This window comes from Pituophis catenifer, unplaced genomic scaffold (genome assembly GCF_029215685.1).
Source record: "Pituophis catenifer annectens isolate HBS135680 unplaced genomic scaffold, rPitCat1.0.hap2 SCAF_13, whole genome shotgun sequence".
NCBI classification, from domain to species: Eukaryota; Metazoa; Chordata; class Lepidosauria; order Squamata; family Colubridae; genus Pituophis; species Pituophis catenifer.
Genome location: NW_027256893.1, coordinates 15,403,817 through 15,420,735, shown reverse-complemented (window position 1 = coordinate 15,420,735; position 16,919 = coordinate 15,403,817). Strand labels below are relative to the sequence as shown.

Here is a 16,919-nt window from a genome sequence, read left to right as displayed (position 1 = left end):
CACTGACCCTGACGTCATGGCAAGCGATCTGCGCATGCACAGAAGCTTGTGTACATGCACAGAAGCAAGGCCCATGTGTGAGCGAAGCGAGTGCGCACGAGTGATCCCGTTGCAAACCAGTAGTAAAGGTAAGTAGAACCCACCCCTGTTCCCCAGCCACGCATCTTCAAACTGCCAAGGTTAAGAAGAAACACTTGGGCTAAAGAGTGGCTTTTATTTTTGTCTTTTAGAAGGGGATCCAGGGTGAACTTCAGTAACAAGAGAGAACCTCCTAGCACCGTGATGGCGAACCTATGGCACGCGGGCCACAGGTGGCAGGCAGCACCCACTCTGTGGGCACACGAGCCGTCGCCCCAGTTCAGCGCACATCTCCTGCCGGCCAACTGGTCGTCGGGTCTCTGCTGCACATGCGTGGGTGGCGGGGCATGTGCAGGGGGGCCGTGCATACATGCACGGAGGGGGTGGGGCATGTGCAGGAGGCATGTACACATGTGCAGGGGCAGGGTACATGCGGAGGGCATGCGTGCATCCGCAGGGGGTGGGGTGCATGCAGGGGGAGTGCGTGCATGCGCGGGGGCAGGGCACATATGCAAGGGCCACACGCACATTGCATTTTGGGGGTTCGGGTGTGCGCCCGTGTATTTGCACACGTGCGTGCGTCAGTGGTGGATTCCTCCCGGTTCAGCCCGGTTCCGCCGAGCCGGTAGCGGTGATGATATGACGTCACCGAACCGGTTCTGCCCCCCCCCCTGTACCCCGCGTTATTCTTACCTTTTATTTGGCCCCATCCCCAATCTATTGCTGCCTCTTGAGTCCCAGCTGATGGCTAGAGGGAAAAAACCTGTTTAAACTCTTGCCGCGGGGCTTCAAAGGGCCGCCCTACAGCTGATCAATGTTAAAAGAAAACAAATGAGTAGACTGGTGCCTGCAAAAATACATGAGTAGACCAGTGCCTGCAAAAATACATGGGTAGATCAGTGCCTGCAAAAATACATGAGTAGACCGGTGCCTGCAAAAATACATGAGTAGATCAGTGCCTGCAAAAATACATGGGTAGATCAGTGCCTGCAAAAATACATGAGTAGATCAGTGCCTGCAAAAATACATGAGTAGATCAGTGCCTGCAAAAATAAATGGGTAGATCAGTGCCTGCAAAAATAAATGGGTAGATCAGTGCCTGCAAAAATACATGAGTAGATCAGTGCCTGCAAAAATACATGAGTAGATCAGTGCCTGCAAAAATAAATGGGTAGATCAGTGCCTGCAAAAATACATGAGTAGATCAGTGCCTGCAAAAATAAATGGGTAGATCAGTGCCTGCAAAAATAAATGGGTAGATCAGTGCCTGCAAAAATACATGAGTAGATCAGTGCCTGCAAAAATACATGAGTAGATCAGTGCCTGCAAAAATAAATGGGTAGATCAGTGCCTGCAAAAATACATGAGTAGATCAGTGCCTGCAAAAATAAATGGGTAGATCAGTGCCTGCAAAAATACTTGAGTAGATCGGTGCCTGCAAAAATACATGGGTAGATCAGTACAGCTCAGTTAAAAGCCTGGTAGACCAGTACCTCTGCTAAATCCTAAATAATTGTCACATCACCATCAAGCCATGCCCACAAAATAAGCCACGCCCACAGAACCGGTAGTAAAAAATTTTAGAACCCACCCCTGGTGTGCGTGCTTTGGGCACTTGGTCCGGAAAAGGTTAGCCATCACTGTCCTAGTACATTAAAGACTGGCCTTGTATGTCAGCCATCCGCCAGGTGTAGCAGTTCCGTCTGTCTGGAGGGCACCAGGTTGGGAAAACTATCTTATTTCCCATTAAAGGGACAGATTTTGATGTACACATTGTGTTCTTGATGTACGTATGGCTCTTTGCGAGGTGGAAGCCTCCCTATCGTGCTAACCGTCCTTCTACTGTCTTTTCGCTAATGATTAGGAAATGGTTGCCACCCACTTACTTAAATCTCCTTCAGCCAAACAAAATGAAACAAAACTGAAGAAGAGACGTATCGATGCTTTCAAGCGAAACCGACTGTATTGATCGTAGCGAGTCAGGGCTGCTTCTCTCCTACAGCCGGCTAACAGCACTTGAATGACTGGTCATGCAGAAATTTCATTTACTTTTTAAATGACAGACACTCAAGATTCCTCTTGTTCACTTAAAAAGCTCAACCAGCAGAGACACGGCCTGCAGGTTTTGGGTACTTGCTCTTTTGAGTCATTCAGACCTAAGCGAAATGTGGCCAAGCATCCATATCTGTCTGTTGTCTGTGTTTCTCTCTCTCTACATCTATCTATCTACCTATCTATCCATCCAATCTACCATCTATCTATCTATCTATCTATCTATCTATCTATCTATCTATCTATCTATCTATCTATCTATCTATCTCCAGTATCTATCTATCCATCCAATCTATCATCCATCTCCATCCATCCATCATTCCATCCATCATCTACCTATCTCTATCTACATCCATCCATCCATCCACCCACCCACATCCATCCATCCATCCATCCATCTTTTATCATCTTATCTATTATCTAATCTATCTATCTATCATCTATCTATCTATTATCTAATTATCTATCTATCATCTCTATCTACATCCATCCATCCATCATCACCCACATCCATCCATCCATCTATCATTTATTTATTTATTTATTTATTTATTTATTTATTTATTTATTTATTTTTCATATTTGTATACCGCCCTACTCCCGAAGGACTCAGGGCGGTGAACAGCCATAATAAATACAAATACATATAGAAGTTAAAAACTATTAAGAAACAGATTAAGTAATTTAGGCTCAAAGATTAAAAAACATCCAAATTTATCTAAAGAGGTTTAAAACCCAATTTAAAAGCCAATTTAAAAGCCAATTAAAAAGGGAGAGTTAGGCCAGACCAGCTTGTTGGAATAGAAATGTTTTCAGGGCTCGGCGGAAATTGCGTAAGTCTTGGATGTTTCGTAACTCCGGGGGAAGCCCGTTCCAGATGGTAGGTGCCCCCACAGAAAAGGCTCTCCCCCTGGGGGCCGTCAGTCATCTTATCTATCTATTATCTAATCTATCTATCTATCTATCTATCTATCTATCTATCTATCTATCTATCTATCATCTCTATCTACATCCATCCATCCATCATCCACCCACATCCATCCATCCATCTATCATTTATCATCTTATCTATCTATTATCTAATCTATCTATCTATCTATCTATCTATCATCTCTATCTACATCCATCCATCCATCATCCACCCACATCCATCCATCCATCATTTATCATCTTATCTATTATCTAATCTATCTATCATCTAATCTATCTATCTATCTATCTATCTATCTATCTATCTATCTATCTATCTATCATCTCTATCTACATCCATCCATCCATCCATCCATCTATCATTTATCATCTATCTTATCTATCTATCTATAGAAATGAGGAGGAACTTTCTGACAGTGAGAACAATCAACCAATGGAACAGGAGTTGCCTTCAGAAGTTGTGGGAGCTTCATCACTGGAGGCTTTCAAGAAGAGACTGGACTGCCATCTGTCAGAAATGGTGTAAGGTCTCCTGCTTGAGTGGGGGGTTGGACTAGATGACCTAGAAGGTCCCTTCCAACTCTCTGTTAATCTGAGGTGGTCTTTATTGCAAACCGTGGCCTGGTGTAAACAGAAAATGCAATGGGTAGCAGTTGTCAGCTTAAGTCATGCCAGGCTTGCCAAGGGCCATTAACCTCAGAATAAACCCTTGGCTTGTTTTAATTCTTTGTGTGCAGTGAACTTTCTTCAAACATTTATCGGACCCGTCGGTAGATGGCAGCACAAACCAGATCAACGAAGTTGAGATATAAATTTCTCAGAGGCTGAGAAATCCGGCAAATTCCTGCCACGAGTTCTTGTTCCGAAGGAGACATCTGGCCGTAGTCAACTTGATGCAGCCAATTCACCACGGCTAAATCACCGCGGAACAACTTGCATCAGGACCATTTAACCATTCGATTGAATTATTTAAAAGAAAATTTAAACATAATTTTCATTTTTGTCATTCACGTTTCCTTCTGCCCCCTCCTTTTGCATCCTTTAATGATTCGATTCCACCGTTTCTTTGATATTAGTGTTAACACTTGTCCTGTGGCAGGTTGGCCGTGGTGAGTTGCCAAAAAAAAAAAAAAAAAAAAAGGTACTTTGGAAAGTTTCTTTCAAAGGAGAAAATTAGCTTAATTGAAATTTGCAATTAAGGGGCAACTTTTTGATGCATTGAAGAAAGAAAAAAAAAATACATACCGTATTTTTCGGTGTATAAGACGCACTGGAGTATAAGACGCACCTTAATTTTGGGGGAGGAAAACAAGGAACAAAGTATTTTACCTCTGCCTACCAGCATTTAAGGTGGCGCCGCCCTCCTCTTCCTCCTGCAAGCGAGAGGTGCAGGGACTACTCGCTTTCCCCCAAAGAGACCCCTAGCATGCTCTGGGGAGAGGGACAGAGCACAGCCTGAGGAACAACCCTCCCTCTTCGGGACAATATGGGGGGGTGGAAAACTGCCCAGCAGCTTTGGGGAACAAGGCAGGTGCCACGATTTGTGGCTGGTCACCCCTCTGGCCGCGCTAACTTCACTCCCTAGCAATGTGAGGAGCCGCCGCCACCGCTGCCTAACCCTCTCTGCGCCCAGGAGCCAAGCCGAGCTGAATGGGAGCCCCTAAAGGGAAACGTTCCTCCTTTCCAGCCATCGCTGCCCGGATTCCAAAATGCAAACCTCAAAGAGTCGCGTTTCGGGTGGCGGCCAGTTCCCCTGCAATGTGCAGCGGAGAACTGGGAAGTGCTTTGGATTCGGGGAGGAGATTGTAGCGCTGACGCCTAAAAGTGTTTTTCTGCACATTGCAGAGCCGTGCGCCCCCGTCCTCCTCCTCCTCAGCAGACTCAACTTCTCTTTCCTCCTGGCCAGATCCGCCGCCTGAAACACGGTACACTTTTTTTTTGTCTCTGCACAGACCCGTTTGGAATCGGGAAGGGGATCGCGGGTCTGCCGCCCGAACCCGCGATCCCCTTTAGGGATTCCCCCCCCCCCCACTGTCCCGAATAGGGAGGGTTGTTCCTCAGGCTGTGCCCCGACCCAGATCCCTGCCGCCTGGAACTAGCCGAAAATGGCCGAAAGGTGGGGGCCGGTGCTACATTCGGCGTATAAGACGCACCCAGATTTTCACCCCCTTTTTGGAGGTAAATACACCAAAAAATGCACCGAAAAATACGGTAAGACTGACACGGCCAACGTTGAAGAATCGTTCAGAATGACTTAGGAAGGCCCTCACAACTTCCAACTTAGCTTACAAAACGTGCTTTATTTGTTTAAAACTGTCCAACCGTTTTCAGTTAAAAATGCACATACTCCTCTAAACTCATGAGAATGTGTATTTTTTTTTTAAAAAAAATAATAAAATAAAGCTTCCCCTTTGCTTGAAAGAGAAGACCTTCTTGAGAAAGTTGATGGTATTTGGGAAACATCTCTCTTGGCCCGTCAAAAGCTCTTGGGTTCCAGCTTTCATCATCCCAGCTCTTGACCCTTACTGCTTGCATTAGTTTCCCATGCTGACCAAGACACGCGGATTTGCTTCGGACATGCTGAAAAGAATCAGGGCTTACAGCAAGAACAAACGGACAACGCCACAAGACAAACCTACATTGTGGGAGCCACCATGTGAGGAAACAAAGCCACCTGGGACTTGAGTGCAAGAGGCTGGAGAGGCTGGAGACAAAATGGCCTCCGTGCTTAGGAGTCCAACTTGACGAAGACTTTGGGCCGGGAGAAGATTTTGAGGGCCTCTTCGATCTGCGACAGCTTCTTCTCTAAAGAAACTCGCCGGGTTTGGACGCTCAGGGTATCGATTCTCACGGGAAGCAACAGGAGTTCCTTCAAGAGCTTCTCTTGGCCTACAGAGAAGAGATGGAGGGAGAAAAAAAGGAGCACCATCAGTGGACAATTCTGACAGCCAGTCTTCTTCAGCGCCCCCCGGTTGACCCATCAACGTGTTGCACCAAACCATAATGGGGTTTATTTGGTTCTAGTGTTGTTGGTTGTGTCAAACCCCTGCTTAGGCAGGAAACCCTACACCACTTCAGATAACCATTTGTCTGAAGTGGTGTAGGGTTTCCTGCCTAAGCAGGAGGTTGGACTAGAAGACCTCCAAGGTCCCTTCCAACTCTGTTATTCTATTCTATTCTATTCTATTCTATTCTATTCTATTCTATTCTATTCTATTCTATTCTATTCTATTCTATTCTATTCTATTCTTATTCCATTCCATTCTCCTCCTCCTCCTTCTGTCCTGTCCTGTCCTATCCCATCCTCCTCCTCCTTCTGTTCTATTCTATTCTATTCTATTCTATTCTATTCTATTCTATTCTATTCTATTCTACTCTACTCTATTCTATTCTACTCTACTCTACTCTACTCTACTCTCTCAGCCATTTGGATCTGTGAGCCAGAGAGAGAGAGAGAGACAGAGAGAGAGAGAGAGTGTGTATGTGAGTGTGAAGTCTATAAGAAGACAGCTTCAGAAGGTTTCCCCTAAACCCTTCTTACTCTCTTTGAGGTTCTTGAGGGTTTCTAGGCGCTGGCTCTCGGGCATCATGGTATGGCCAGGTGGCGTGTCAGGATCAGGTGTATTACGCAGGCGTTCCTCGGCTTCTTTGCGCCAGTGGTCCTTCCGCTCAATCAGGCTACAGAGAGCAGAAAAGTGGAAGTCACTTATAAGAATAGTACAGCAGAGACCACATGGGAGGGAGGGAGGGAGGGAGGGAGGAAGGAAGGAAGGAGGAGGGAGGGAGGGCAGGAGGAAGGGAGGGAGGAAGGAAGGAAGGAGGGAGGGAGGGCAGGAAGAAGGAAGGAAGGAAGAAAGAAAGAAGTAGGGAGGGAGGAGGGAAGGAAGGAAGGAAGGAAGGAGGGAAGAAGGAAGGAAGGAGGGAGGGAAGGAAGGAGGGAGGGAGGGAAGGAAGGAAGGAAGGAAGGAAGGAAGGGCCTTTTCCCAGCCAAAATGCTTTCTCTTTCTGGCATGCTCATCAACCCAACCTTTTAGCAATGGAACTGAGAGACGGCCACAGCTACAAGAAAACGTCCGGTCTGTTCTGAAGCACCTTTTGGAAACCGGATCCAAAAGTACAGATTTTAATTTCTAGCACTGATATAGTTAAACAGGCTGTAAGACCAGAAGAATCTCACCTTCACTGGTTTGCCAATACATGTTTCCAGACCGTATGTTTCCAAAGCTGAATTTGACATGCTCTGAGCCATTGAAGTATCCGAGAGGAGGGGCTCTCTAAAATTTCCAGGAGGCGGCTGCTTACCCTTTGCCGGTGGACAGCACAGCCGTTCCCAACCTGCCACCCTCTAGATTGGCTGGCCTGCGGGCAGCCCGTATCACCGAGCCCGAGCTTACTAGTGGGGCACATGGCCTTTCTGCTTGGAGTTGTACTCTTCCAGATCTTTCTGCTTCTGCTCCAGGACTTTGTTGATGGACTGCAGGGAGCGGGAACGTTGCATCGTGGCGCGTTTCGCATTTTGGGCATTGTGGCTGACGAAATCCACCGTACTGCTGTTCTCTGGGACCTGGAGTAGAAAGAAAGAAGGCTACGATAAAATCAAGCAGAGGGCTTCAGGATGGTGGCAAACCCAGAAATGGCTAGATCCACCCACTGGGCCAAGGCATGATTGATTGATTGATTGATTGATTGATTGATTGATTCGATTTATATGTCGCCCTTCTCCGGAGACTCAGGGCGGTTTACAATGCGTTAAGCAATAGCCTTCATACTTTTGTATATACCTGCTTAGTAGGGCTTTCGGCCTCCCCTAAGTGGTGTTCTTTTTTATACAAAGTCACCTTATTGTTCCCACAAACTGGGTCCTCGTTTTACCTACCTCGGAAGGATGCAAGGCTGAGTCAACCTTGAGCCTGGTGAGATTTGAACTTGCAGTAATTGCAGGCAGCTGGTGTTACTTAACAGTGTTTTAGTCTGCTGCACCACCAAGGCTCTTTTGATTCCCTTAATATGCAATGGTGCCGCAGAGTAAGCTCGGATAGAGGCAGCCCCCTGCCTTTTGTCATGTTTGCATAGGTTTTATTTATTTATTTTATTAGTTTGATTTATATGCCGCCCTTCTCCGGAGACTCAGGGCGGCTTACAATGCGTTAAGCAATAGCCTTCATCCTTTTGTATATACCTGCTTAGTAGGGCTTTTTTTGCCGCCCCCCCCTAAGCAGTGTTCTATTTTATACAAAATCAGCTTATTGCCCCCACAATCAGGGTCCTCATTTTACCTACCTCGGAAGGATGGAAGGCTGAGTCAACCTTGAGCCTGGTGAGATTCGAATTCGCAGTAATTGCAGGCAGCTGGCAGCTAAATGCTACTTTTAACAGTAGTTTAGCCTGCTGCGCCACCAGGCAGATGTGTGTAGGTCGCCACCAGGCAACCTACACCAGATGTAGGTTGAACTACATCTCCCAGCATCCACAGCTGTCAGTGGTGAGGGAAGCTGGGAACTGTCGTTCAGAAACATCTACTCGTATTCGTATTCCTCGCTTTTCTTGCTCCTTATTTTTCCTTCCCCCCTCCCCATTATAGGTAGTCCTCGACTTACGACCATAATGCAGGCCATAGTTTTTGCTGCTAAGTGAAACATCTAAGTGAATTTTGCCCCGTTTTACAACTCTTCTTGCCACCGTTGTTAAGTTAGTAACACAGTTGTGAAAGTGAATCTGGCTTTCGCATTGACTTTTACTTATTAAGCAGGTCACAAAATGGGATGACGTGACTCTGTGATCCTGCAACCGTCTTAAATATGAGCCAGTTGCCGAGCATCTGACTTTTGATAATTTGTCCGTGGGGGATGTGTGTGTGCGTGCTGAAATTGTCATTAAGTGTGAAAAATGGTCCTAAGTCACTGTTTTCAATGCCACTGTAACTTTGAACAGTCACTAAATGAACTGTCATAAGTTAGGGACGACCTGTATACCAGGGGTGAAATGATCCCGGTTCAGACCGGATCGCCTCATCCAGTAGCGATGGTGGCGGGTGGTTCGGAGAACCGGTAGCAAAAAACACTGCCTTCCCCCCCCCCCCCCATGCCCAGCTGAGCCGCACAATCATCAGAGGCTTTTTTTTTTTTTTTTTACTTTGAAAAGCATTTTTTCTACAACCTCTTTGGCGGAAAAAAATACTTTTAAAAGCCTCTGACGATCCCAGCTGAGTTGCCCGATCGTCAGAGGCCTTTAAAAGCATTTTTTTCTGTAACCTCTTCGGCTGAAGAGGTTGTAGAAAAAAAAATGCCTGAGTTGCCTGATCGTCAGAGGCTTCTAAAAGCATTTTTTCTGCAACCTCTTAAGGTTGTAGAAAAAATGCTTTTAAAAGTAAAAAAAAAAAAGTTGGCCACGCCCACCCAGTCACATTAACCCCCCCACACACCAAGCCACGCCCACAGAGCCGGTAGTAACAAATTTTACATTTCACCACTGCTGTATACACACACACACACGCACACACACACACACACACACACACACACCTTGCCGTTCCCATTCTGAGCCTGGGCAGCTCCTGAATCTATTTCACGCAACTGGGAAGGGTTCGGGGATGGCGATCGGCGTGGACGGATTCCTGTGCCACAGCGAGAATAGGCTCTCAGGTACTTCTGGGCCTCTGGATGTGGAGGGCTCGGACTCTCCTGCAAAACCCAGAAAGAGAAGGGACAGCTACTTGATGGGGAAAAAGTACTGCATATTCTTATCTAACAAGAAAACTATATTATATAAACAAATATTTCAACTAGAAGTTGGACAGAAGAGATAACTGGCCACAATGTGGATTTGAAACCAGAGACGTTTTTATTAGGGATGTTAAGCACAACCTACAGTAAAGAAAACCGATATTTGATTTTGCATATTATTACAGTGGCAAGGACAGTCTACGCACAGTCCTGGAAAAACGAAAATGTGCCAAGAGAGGAAGAAATAATTAAGAAAATCCTGGACTGTGTGGAGATGGACAGATTAACGAAAAAACTAAAAGAAAAGGAAGATACAGAATACTATCAAGTATGGAATAAGTGGTACGACTGGTTCGAGATTAGGGAAAGTATATGTGAATAAATGATGGAGAGAAGAAGGTGACAAATATGTAAAATATTGTAAATGACTAAAATTAGATATAACACGATAATTATATAATTATAATATATATAATTATATAATTATAATTATATAATTAGATATAAAATTATATATAACACGATAATGATAATAAAGGATGGGAAAGATGGGGAATGTATAAAGTAGAATGAAAGAGGAACGAAACTGATATGCAAAAAGAAACACATATTATGTGTTTGTGTTATGTATGTTGTGTTGTGTTGTTGTTGTTGTTGTAAAACCAATAAAAAATATTGAATAAATATTTAACTAATAAAAGAGCCGAGGTGGCGCAGTGGTTAGGGTGCAGTACTGCAGCTACTTCAGCTGACTGCTAGTTCAGCAGATCAGCAGATCAAATCTCACTGGCTCAAGGTTGACTCAGCCTTCCATCCTTCCGAGGTGGGTAAAAGGAGGACCCAGATTGTTAGGGGAAAATATGCTATTTAGTATACTGGTCTTTGGTGTAAGCCGCCCAGAGTCCTCGGAGAGTGGGCGGCATAGAAATACGACAAATAAATAAATAAATAAATAAATAAATAAATAAATAAATAAATACTTTTAAGGAAACAAACATTTCAGATCAGCAGGTCTCTATCTAGCAGTTGTCAACTTGCAAAGCTTTCAAGTTGCCATGAGCAGGAGGGAGGGAGAACTGATAGAGCTGACTGATTTCCCTAACTGAAGTGCATTCCATACATTCTTCCTGACCGCAATCAGAAGGAGGGTGTTGGATTTCACAGCCAGCCAAAGTGGTTAATTGGAGAATGTGATTTATGACATGGCCAGAGAGGAGGGGAGAGACAGGGTCATAGGGGAACGCAAATCTACGTGGGATTAGTTCTAACTAATATCCGAATATTGCCGAAATGGTGCTCCTAATAAATGAGTTCGGCTCATGGCTCATGAATTAATTAGGGCATCTTTCGGAAACTTCACAGCAGTATTCCAGGATTTGAGTGGTTGCCGCAAAGAGGAAGGGTCAACTTATTTTCCAATGCACCCAAGGGCAGGAGTAGAAACAGTAGATGGAAACTAATCAAGGAGAGAAGCAACTTAGAACTAAGAAAGAACTTCCTAACAGTGAGGACAATTAACCAGTGGAAATCCTTCCATTTCCCCACCATCTAGTCAGAGCTGAAGAAGCTTCTTGGATGAGAAGCGAAACATCTTCAAAGAAACACCAAAAAGTCCAATTGCCTCTTGAAAAAGCACCTTTGGGACAACCAGAACCTGGATGACTGAAAATCTTCATAGATACCAAGGAATTACCAAATTGGGCAAGCAAGCTAACAGCAAACCTAATCAAGGAACTAGCAAGAACACTCCCACCAACACTGACAGGGCAAACCACTGGAATATAAATCGAGGGCAAACCCAACTCCCTTCTAGCACTGATGGTGTTACCTAATGAGGTAATGAAACGTCTGCAAGGAAACAACCAAGCTCAGAGAGTACCAAGCTCACCGCTGTTTAGACCCAAACTGGCTTAATGTTTAATAAAATAGCCTTGCCACATCCAAACATACCTTCACATACTGTTGTGGCCCGTCAGCGGCCTGTGCGGATTGTAGCTGATTCTGACAGCGAGGAGGCTGGTGTTGTGTTGTGCCAGCAGCCTGTGCAGCTGGCATGCGAGTCGGACAATGAGGAGGCTGGAGAAGATGTGGTGCCAGAGGTGGGGATTCAGCCAGGGCCTTCAGAACCTCCAGAAGCTACCATAAGTGAAGAGGAAGAAGAGGAGGAGCCTCTTCTCGATGCACGGGCATGCAGAGCTGCCAAAAGGCAGGAGTGGCTCCTCAGGAGGAGGTCTCCTTGAGAGTAAGGCTTGGGGCTAATTGGCCACTCCCTTAGCCTATTTAAGGAGGAACGCCGACTGAAGCAATTTGTAGGGAACAACTTTAGTTCACTCTACTTCACGTCTGGATTCTCTGCAAATTGCTTCTGGGCTTTCTGCCAACCATAGTAAGATTACGATTATTTATTCTTTGGTTCCTTGTAGGCTGTTAAGAAAGTTTATTAACAGCCTTTGTTTTGAAAAAGACTGAGTTATTTTAGTAAATTAAGTTTTGTACAAACTTTGTGTGTGCCGTGTTCTTTGGGGTCCGTAGCTGGGGCAGAACACATACAGACTAACCAAGGTTTAGTCATGCTAGTTTTCTGTCCTCTGAGTCCTCGCTTGTGTTCTTAACGACCCCACAGTACCAAATTTCTTAACCCAAACAACCAATTCGGCCACCAAGAATTCTGGGAGCTAAAGTATACACATCTGGAATAATTGCTCTGCTGGAAAAACACCACTTTAACTGATGTGCCGAACTGTTTATCGACAGCATTAAATTTAGGGAAGCAAGGAATGGCTTCGGTGGTACCTGCAACTTTGCCTTGACTTTGGATTCCACATTTTCATACTTCTGGGACTTCCACAGGGCTTTCACCGGCTTGGGTTGACTCAGCTGCCGAGCTTGTTCTTTCTCTCGACACTTCCGCTGGATCTCTCTCATGCGCCTCAGATTCTCCTTCTCGTGGTCTTTGTGATCCCTGCCTGCACCGAAGGGGGAAAAAAAGGCTGCTTGGGATGTCCTCTGAAGGCATCCTGGCCATAACTGCTCTGCAGAGCAGAAGAAGAGCAGGTCTGAGGAACCAGTTGGCAGTTTAGACAAAACTCTACCAACATCTGTAGAATCTTGCTGTCCTTCACTTACGTTTGGGCCTCAGTTCTTCAAAGAAGGAGATCTCGTCTAGCTTCAGGAGAACTCCTACGGTGCCCTTTTGTCCCTTCTCCAAGATGTCCCTGGCATTGGGCTTAATCCGTGGAGGAGGTTGTGAGCAGCGAGCGCTGTAGCACCCAGGATAGAGGCTGAACTCTGGCGGGATGGGGCCGGGAAGTAAATCCAATTTCAGGGAGTTTCCTTCCAGCCTTCCTCGGGCTAAAGACACAAAAAAGAGAAAAATCAGGAAAGGGTCAGTGGCTTAAGAACAGAACGAGCGGCTTTGGCTGCAGAAAATTCTCAGAATCCTCATGGACGGGGAGCAGGAAAAAGACATGAAATGCACAGTTAAAAAGTGCCATACAGACGCTCATCCAGATTGGGCATAATGGACGTTTCAATTCAGCAGTTTGAAAGGTATCCTTTTGGAGAAAGGAAGTGTGGAGAGTACACTCTCAGCTAACTATCCAAGAGATCCCTCTGTTGTGGTCCGTCGGCAGCCTGCGGAGCTGGCAGCAGAGTCAGACAGTGAGGAGGCTGGGGAGGAACATGGGCCAGTCCTGGAGTCTGGGGAAGGCTCGGACGAGGGCTCTGCGTCTGAGGCAGAGATAGGGTCAGGGCCATCTGGGAGTTATGTGCTGATTCCGGAGCCTCCAGAGTCTGACGTCAGCGAGGCAGAGGAAGAGGGGGAGCCTGTTCCCAGTGTGCGCATGCGCAGAGCCGCCAGAAGGCAAGAACAGTTAAAAGAAAACGGACGACTCAGGAGTAAGGCTTGGAGATGATTGGCTCCTCCCATAAGACATAAAGGAGAAGCAAAGGCAAATGAGCCTTTGCAGGAAGCAACTTTGTTCGTGCTGGTCAGTTTAAATTCTGAAGCTCCGTTTTGACTCTGTGCTCCGTGTGGCCTTGTAAAGCTAATTACCAATTAAGTCTTTGGCAGCGTGCCAAGGGAGATAAAGGTGGGTGCTTATCAGCCTTATCCCGAAGGACTGTGGCAGACTTCTGTCGGACTCTTTACAAACTATTTGTGACTCATTATGGCTGGGAATGAACTTAATTTACAGCCGTTGAAATAAAAAGAGGGTTTTTGGAACTAATCGTGTGCTTTTTACTGTCTCAGGGAGCCTAGGTCAGAACACTCTCCATTGCACAATGGATGTAGGAAGGTAAAGGTAAAGGCTTCCCTTGTCCAGTTGTGTTTGACTCTAGGGCAGCATTGTCCGAAGAACATTTTCTGTGTTCACGTGGCCAACATGACTGTATGCTGAGGTGCACGGAACGTTGTTATCTTCCCACCGAAGTGGTACCTATTTATCTACTCGCATTTGCATGCTTCGTGGGCAGGAGCTGAGGCAAGGAACGGGAGCTCACCCCATGCTTGGGTCTCGAACTGGGGCTGTCGGTTTTCCAGATGAGAAGCTCAGTGTCTTTAATCGCTGAGCCATCGCGCCCCTTTTGGATGTAGGAAGACAAACATGCAACCTGCAGATGGAGGACAGGTTTATTGTGGTGAACAGACTTCATAAGAATTCCAGACATAAGCAGACACTGACCTGATAGCGGGCGTCTGTAATAATCCGGACATAGGGTAGGATCCGGAGGAATGGGACCTGTGATCCTGGAGGGACCTTCCGACATCTCAACCTTACTTCGTAGATTCTAACCAGGAATGGCAAAATCTCATCTTTCGGGGGAACCTGTTGCAAATAAGAACCAAGTTTGCTATGGAACCATGGATAATGTGCGAGTGGGTAGCTGGAAGGAAGAAGTTTAGAAGAAGAAAAAAAATGCAATCATCAATCACTGTATCCAGGGGTAGGATTGAAAAATTTTAGGAACCGGTTCGCTGCCTGGTTGCTGGGTGGGCGTGGCCATGGGGGCATGGCCTACTCGGCCTTCTGCACCACGGCGAGGGGGCAGCATTTTCACTCTCCCCAGGCTCTGGAGGCTTTCTTTGAGCCTCCAGGAGGGTGAAAATGGCCTCCCCTGGACACTGGAGGCCCTCCGGAGGCCGGAAATGGACCCATTTCTGGACTTCCAGTAGGCCCATTTTTCACCCTTTCAGAGCCTCCGTGTGGGCCCTGCACTTACCTCGCATCCAAAATGGGCCGTGTAGAGACTCCTGGGAGGGGCGAGGCGGGATGGGCGGGTCAGCCAGTCCTTGTAACTACCTGTTTGGCGAACTAGATTTAAAATTAATATCCGGTTTGCCCGAACTGGCTGAATCCCAGCCCTGACTGTATCATTAAGGAGTGAAAATGTCAGGCACAAATTAGATCTATTTCTCTTCCCTTCTATTGTATTATTCATACATTTATGTGTCTCAATCATGCCCAGAATAGCAAATGAACCTCCTGTGGTCCTCCAGATGCAGCTCAATCCAATATTCACAAGTTCTAATCCTGATAACAGACTCGGGAACCATTCTTTAAAGCTAGGAATTTCCTAAAACAATCCACGTCAACCTCGATTAACACGGCATGGGTCCAAACCAAATCGGTCGGGAGCCTCTTTCTCAAGTAAAAAGCATGCCTCGCATTACGACATAGCAGAGGGACGTCAAAACCTTGGTAATCTGTCTCCAACGAGCAGTTACAAACCCATCACAGATATCAGCATATCTGTGATGGGTGTATCTGTCAGCGGAGATCAGAAATCTGCCTGTGCGGTTTAGACAGGCATGAAGACAGCGAGCAAAACCGCAGCAGTCTCTGAACTTCCCTTGAAACATCCTGAAAGCGAATTTTAAATATCTTTCATGCCTTCCTCGTACCTAGAAGCAAAAAGGCAATCAGACGATCCTTGGTTTTGCATAGCTGGCTGGCACAGTTATCAGGCCAATCTCAGCATTAGCAGCCAATTGCTTTTCTCTCTCACACAAAGAGGAGGAGGAGGAGGAGGAAGAGAAGAAGGAGAAGAAGGACTAACGCTTGGCCTCCTTCCAGGCACAGCAGAGAGATGTTTATTTTGTCAGCTTGGAGGGCAAACGGCTGTTTTAAGAGCCAAGTTATTGTACAAACAGACAGTTGGGGAGGCTGTTTGGCTTGAAATCATGGGACTGCGAGGATCTAAAAGGAGAAGGAAAAGAGGCCCTTTCGTAACAGATGTTTGGAAGGCAGGTGGATCCAACCTGGGAAATCTGCTGGGAAGGCCAACTTTACCTCGGTGTAAGAAAAATCCCCTAAATATCCTAGCAGGAACCTTGACTCAGATAAGCTGATGGTTGCAACAGGAGTCCTGGCCTTGCAAAGGCTAATGGGTGCATTTGGAATCTTGAGACTAGGTTGCGGGGTAAAATGACCTGCCTACCTAAGGTTTGTTATGAGACAGGTAGAAAGCACAGCTGCACAGGTAGTCAGTCCTCGATTTACAACAGTTCACTTAGTGACCGTTCAAAGTTACGACGGCAACTGAAAAAAGGTGACTCATCAACATTTTTTTCACATTCATGATCATTCTAGTATCTCCAGGGTCACGTCATCAATGTTGTGGTCCGCCTGCAGCCTGCGGAGCTGGCAGCGGAGTCGGACAGTGATGAGGCTGAGGAAGAACATGGGCCAGTCCTGGAGGCTGGGGAAGGTCCAGATGAGGGCGCTGCATCAGAGGCACAGATGGGGCCAGGGCCATCGGGGAGTGAGGTGCGGACTTCAGAGCCTCCAGAGGCTGACAATAGAGAGGCAGAGGAACAGGAGGAGCCTGTTCCTAGTGCATGTATGAGAAGAGCTGCCAGAAGGCAGGAGCAGATAAAGCAGAAAGTATGACTCAGGAATAGGGCCAAGAGATGATTGGCCCTTCCCATAAGGCTTAAAAGACCAGCAACGGCTCTTGGGCTCTTTGCCGGAAAACAATGTTGAGAGAATTGCTTCTTGTTTCACTCTATTCATTTCTTGTTGGCATTTTCTGCTTCTGAACTTTTGCCAAGAGAAGCCTTTGGCAGTTTGCCTAATTATCCCAAGGTCGGTGATAAACTGTGGAATGGTGTTTTGAAGAATTTGCTTTCATTTA

The 16,919-nt window shown here is 46.2% G+C and overlaps 2 protein-coding genes and 1 long non-coding RNA gene across 3 annotated transcripts in view; 2 read left to right on the top strand and 1 right to left on the bottom strand.

Annotated features, from left to right (window-relative positions):
- The first annotated feature begins 1,719 nt into the window (after positions 1 to 1,719).
- On the top strand, positions 1,720 to 3,783 carry LOC139323353 (uncharacterized). The gene is made up of 2 exons (XR_011600984.1): positions 1,720 to 2,207; positions 3,454 to 3,783. It is a non-coding gene; the product is annotated as an uncharacterized lncRNA (long non-coding RNA).
- A 1,557-nt stretch (positions 3,784 to 5,340) lies between these two features.
- ENKD1 (enkurin domain containing 1) overlaps positions 5,341 to 16,919 on the bottom strand; it is a 15,035-nt gene continuing 3,456 nt past the window's right edge. The window contains exons 2-8 of the mRNA XM_070952663.1: positions 14,468 to 14,611; positions 12,909 to 13,133; positions 12,576 to 12,748; positions 9,582 to 9,740; positions 7,455 to 7,624; positions 6,602 to 6,738; positions 5,341 to 5,949 (exon numbers count right to left, since the gene is read on the bottom strand). Coding sequence (XP_070808764.1) covers positions 5,789 to 5,949; positions 6,602 to 6,738; positions 7,455 to 7,624; positions 9,582 to 9,740; positions 12,576 to 12,748; positions 12,909 to 13,133; positions 14,468 to 14,552 — 1,110 coding nt within the window. The 5' untranslated portion in view covers positions 14,553 to 14,611 and the 3' untranslated portion in view covers positions 5,341 to 5,788. The remainder of the gene's footprint in view (positions 5,950 to 6,601; positions 6,739 to 7,454; positions 7,625 to 9,581; positions 9,741 to 12,575; positions 12,749 to 12,908; positions 13,134 to 14,467; positions 14,612 to 16,919) is intronic.
- The window catches only part of CUNH16orf86 (chromosome unknown C16orf86 homolog), a 20,443-nt gene continuing 13,403 nt past the window's right edge, over positions 9,880 to 16,919 (top strand). The window contains exon 1 of the mRNA XM_070952666.1: positions 9,880 to 10,110. Coding sequence (XP_070808767.1) covers positions 9,910 to 10,110 — 201 coding nt within the window. The 5' untranslated portion in view covers positions 9,880 to 9,909. The remainder of the gene's footprint in view (positions 10,111 to 16,919) is intronic.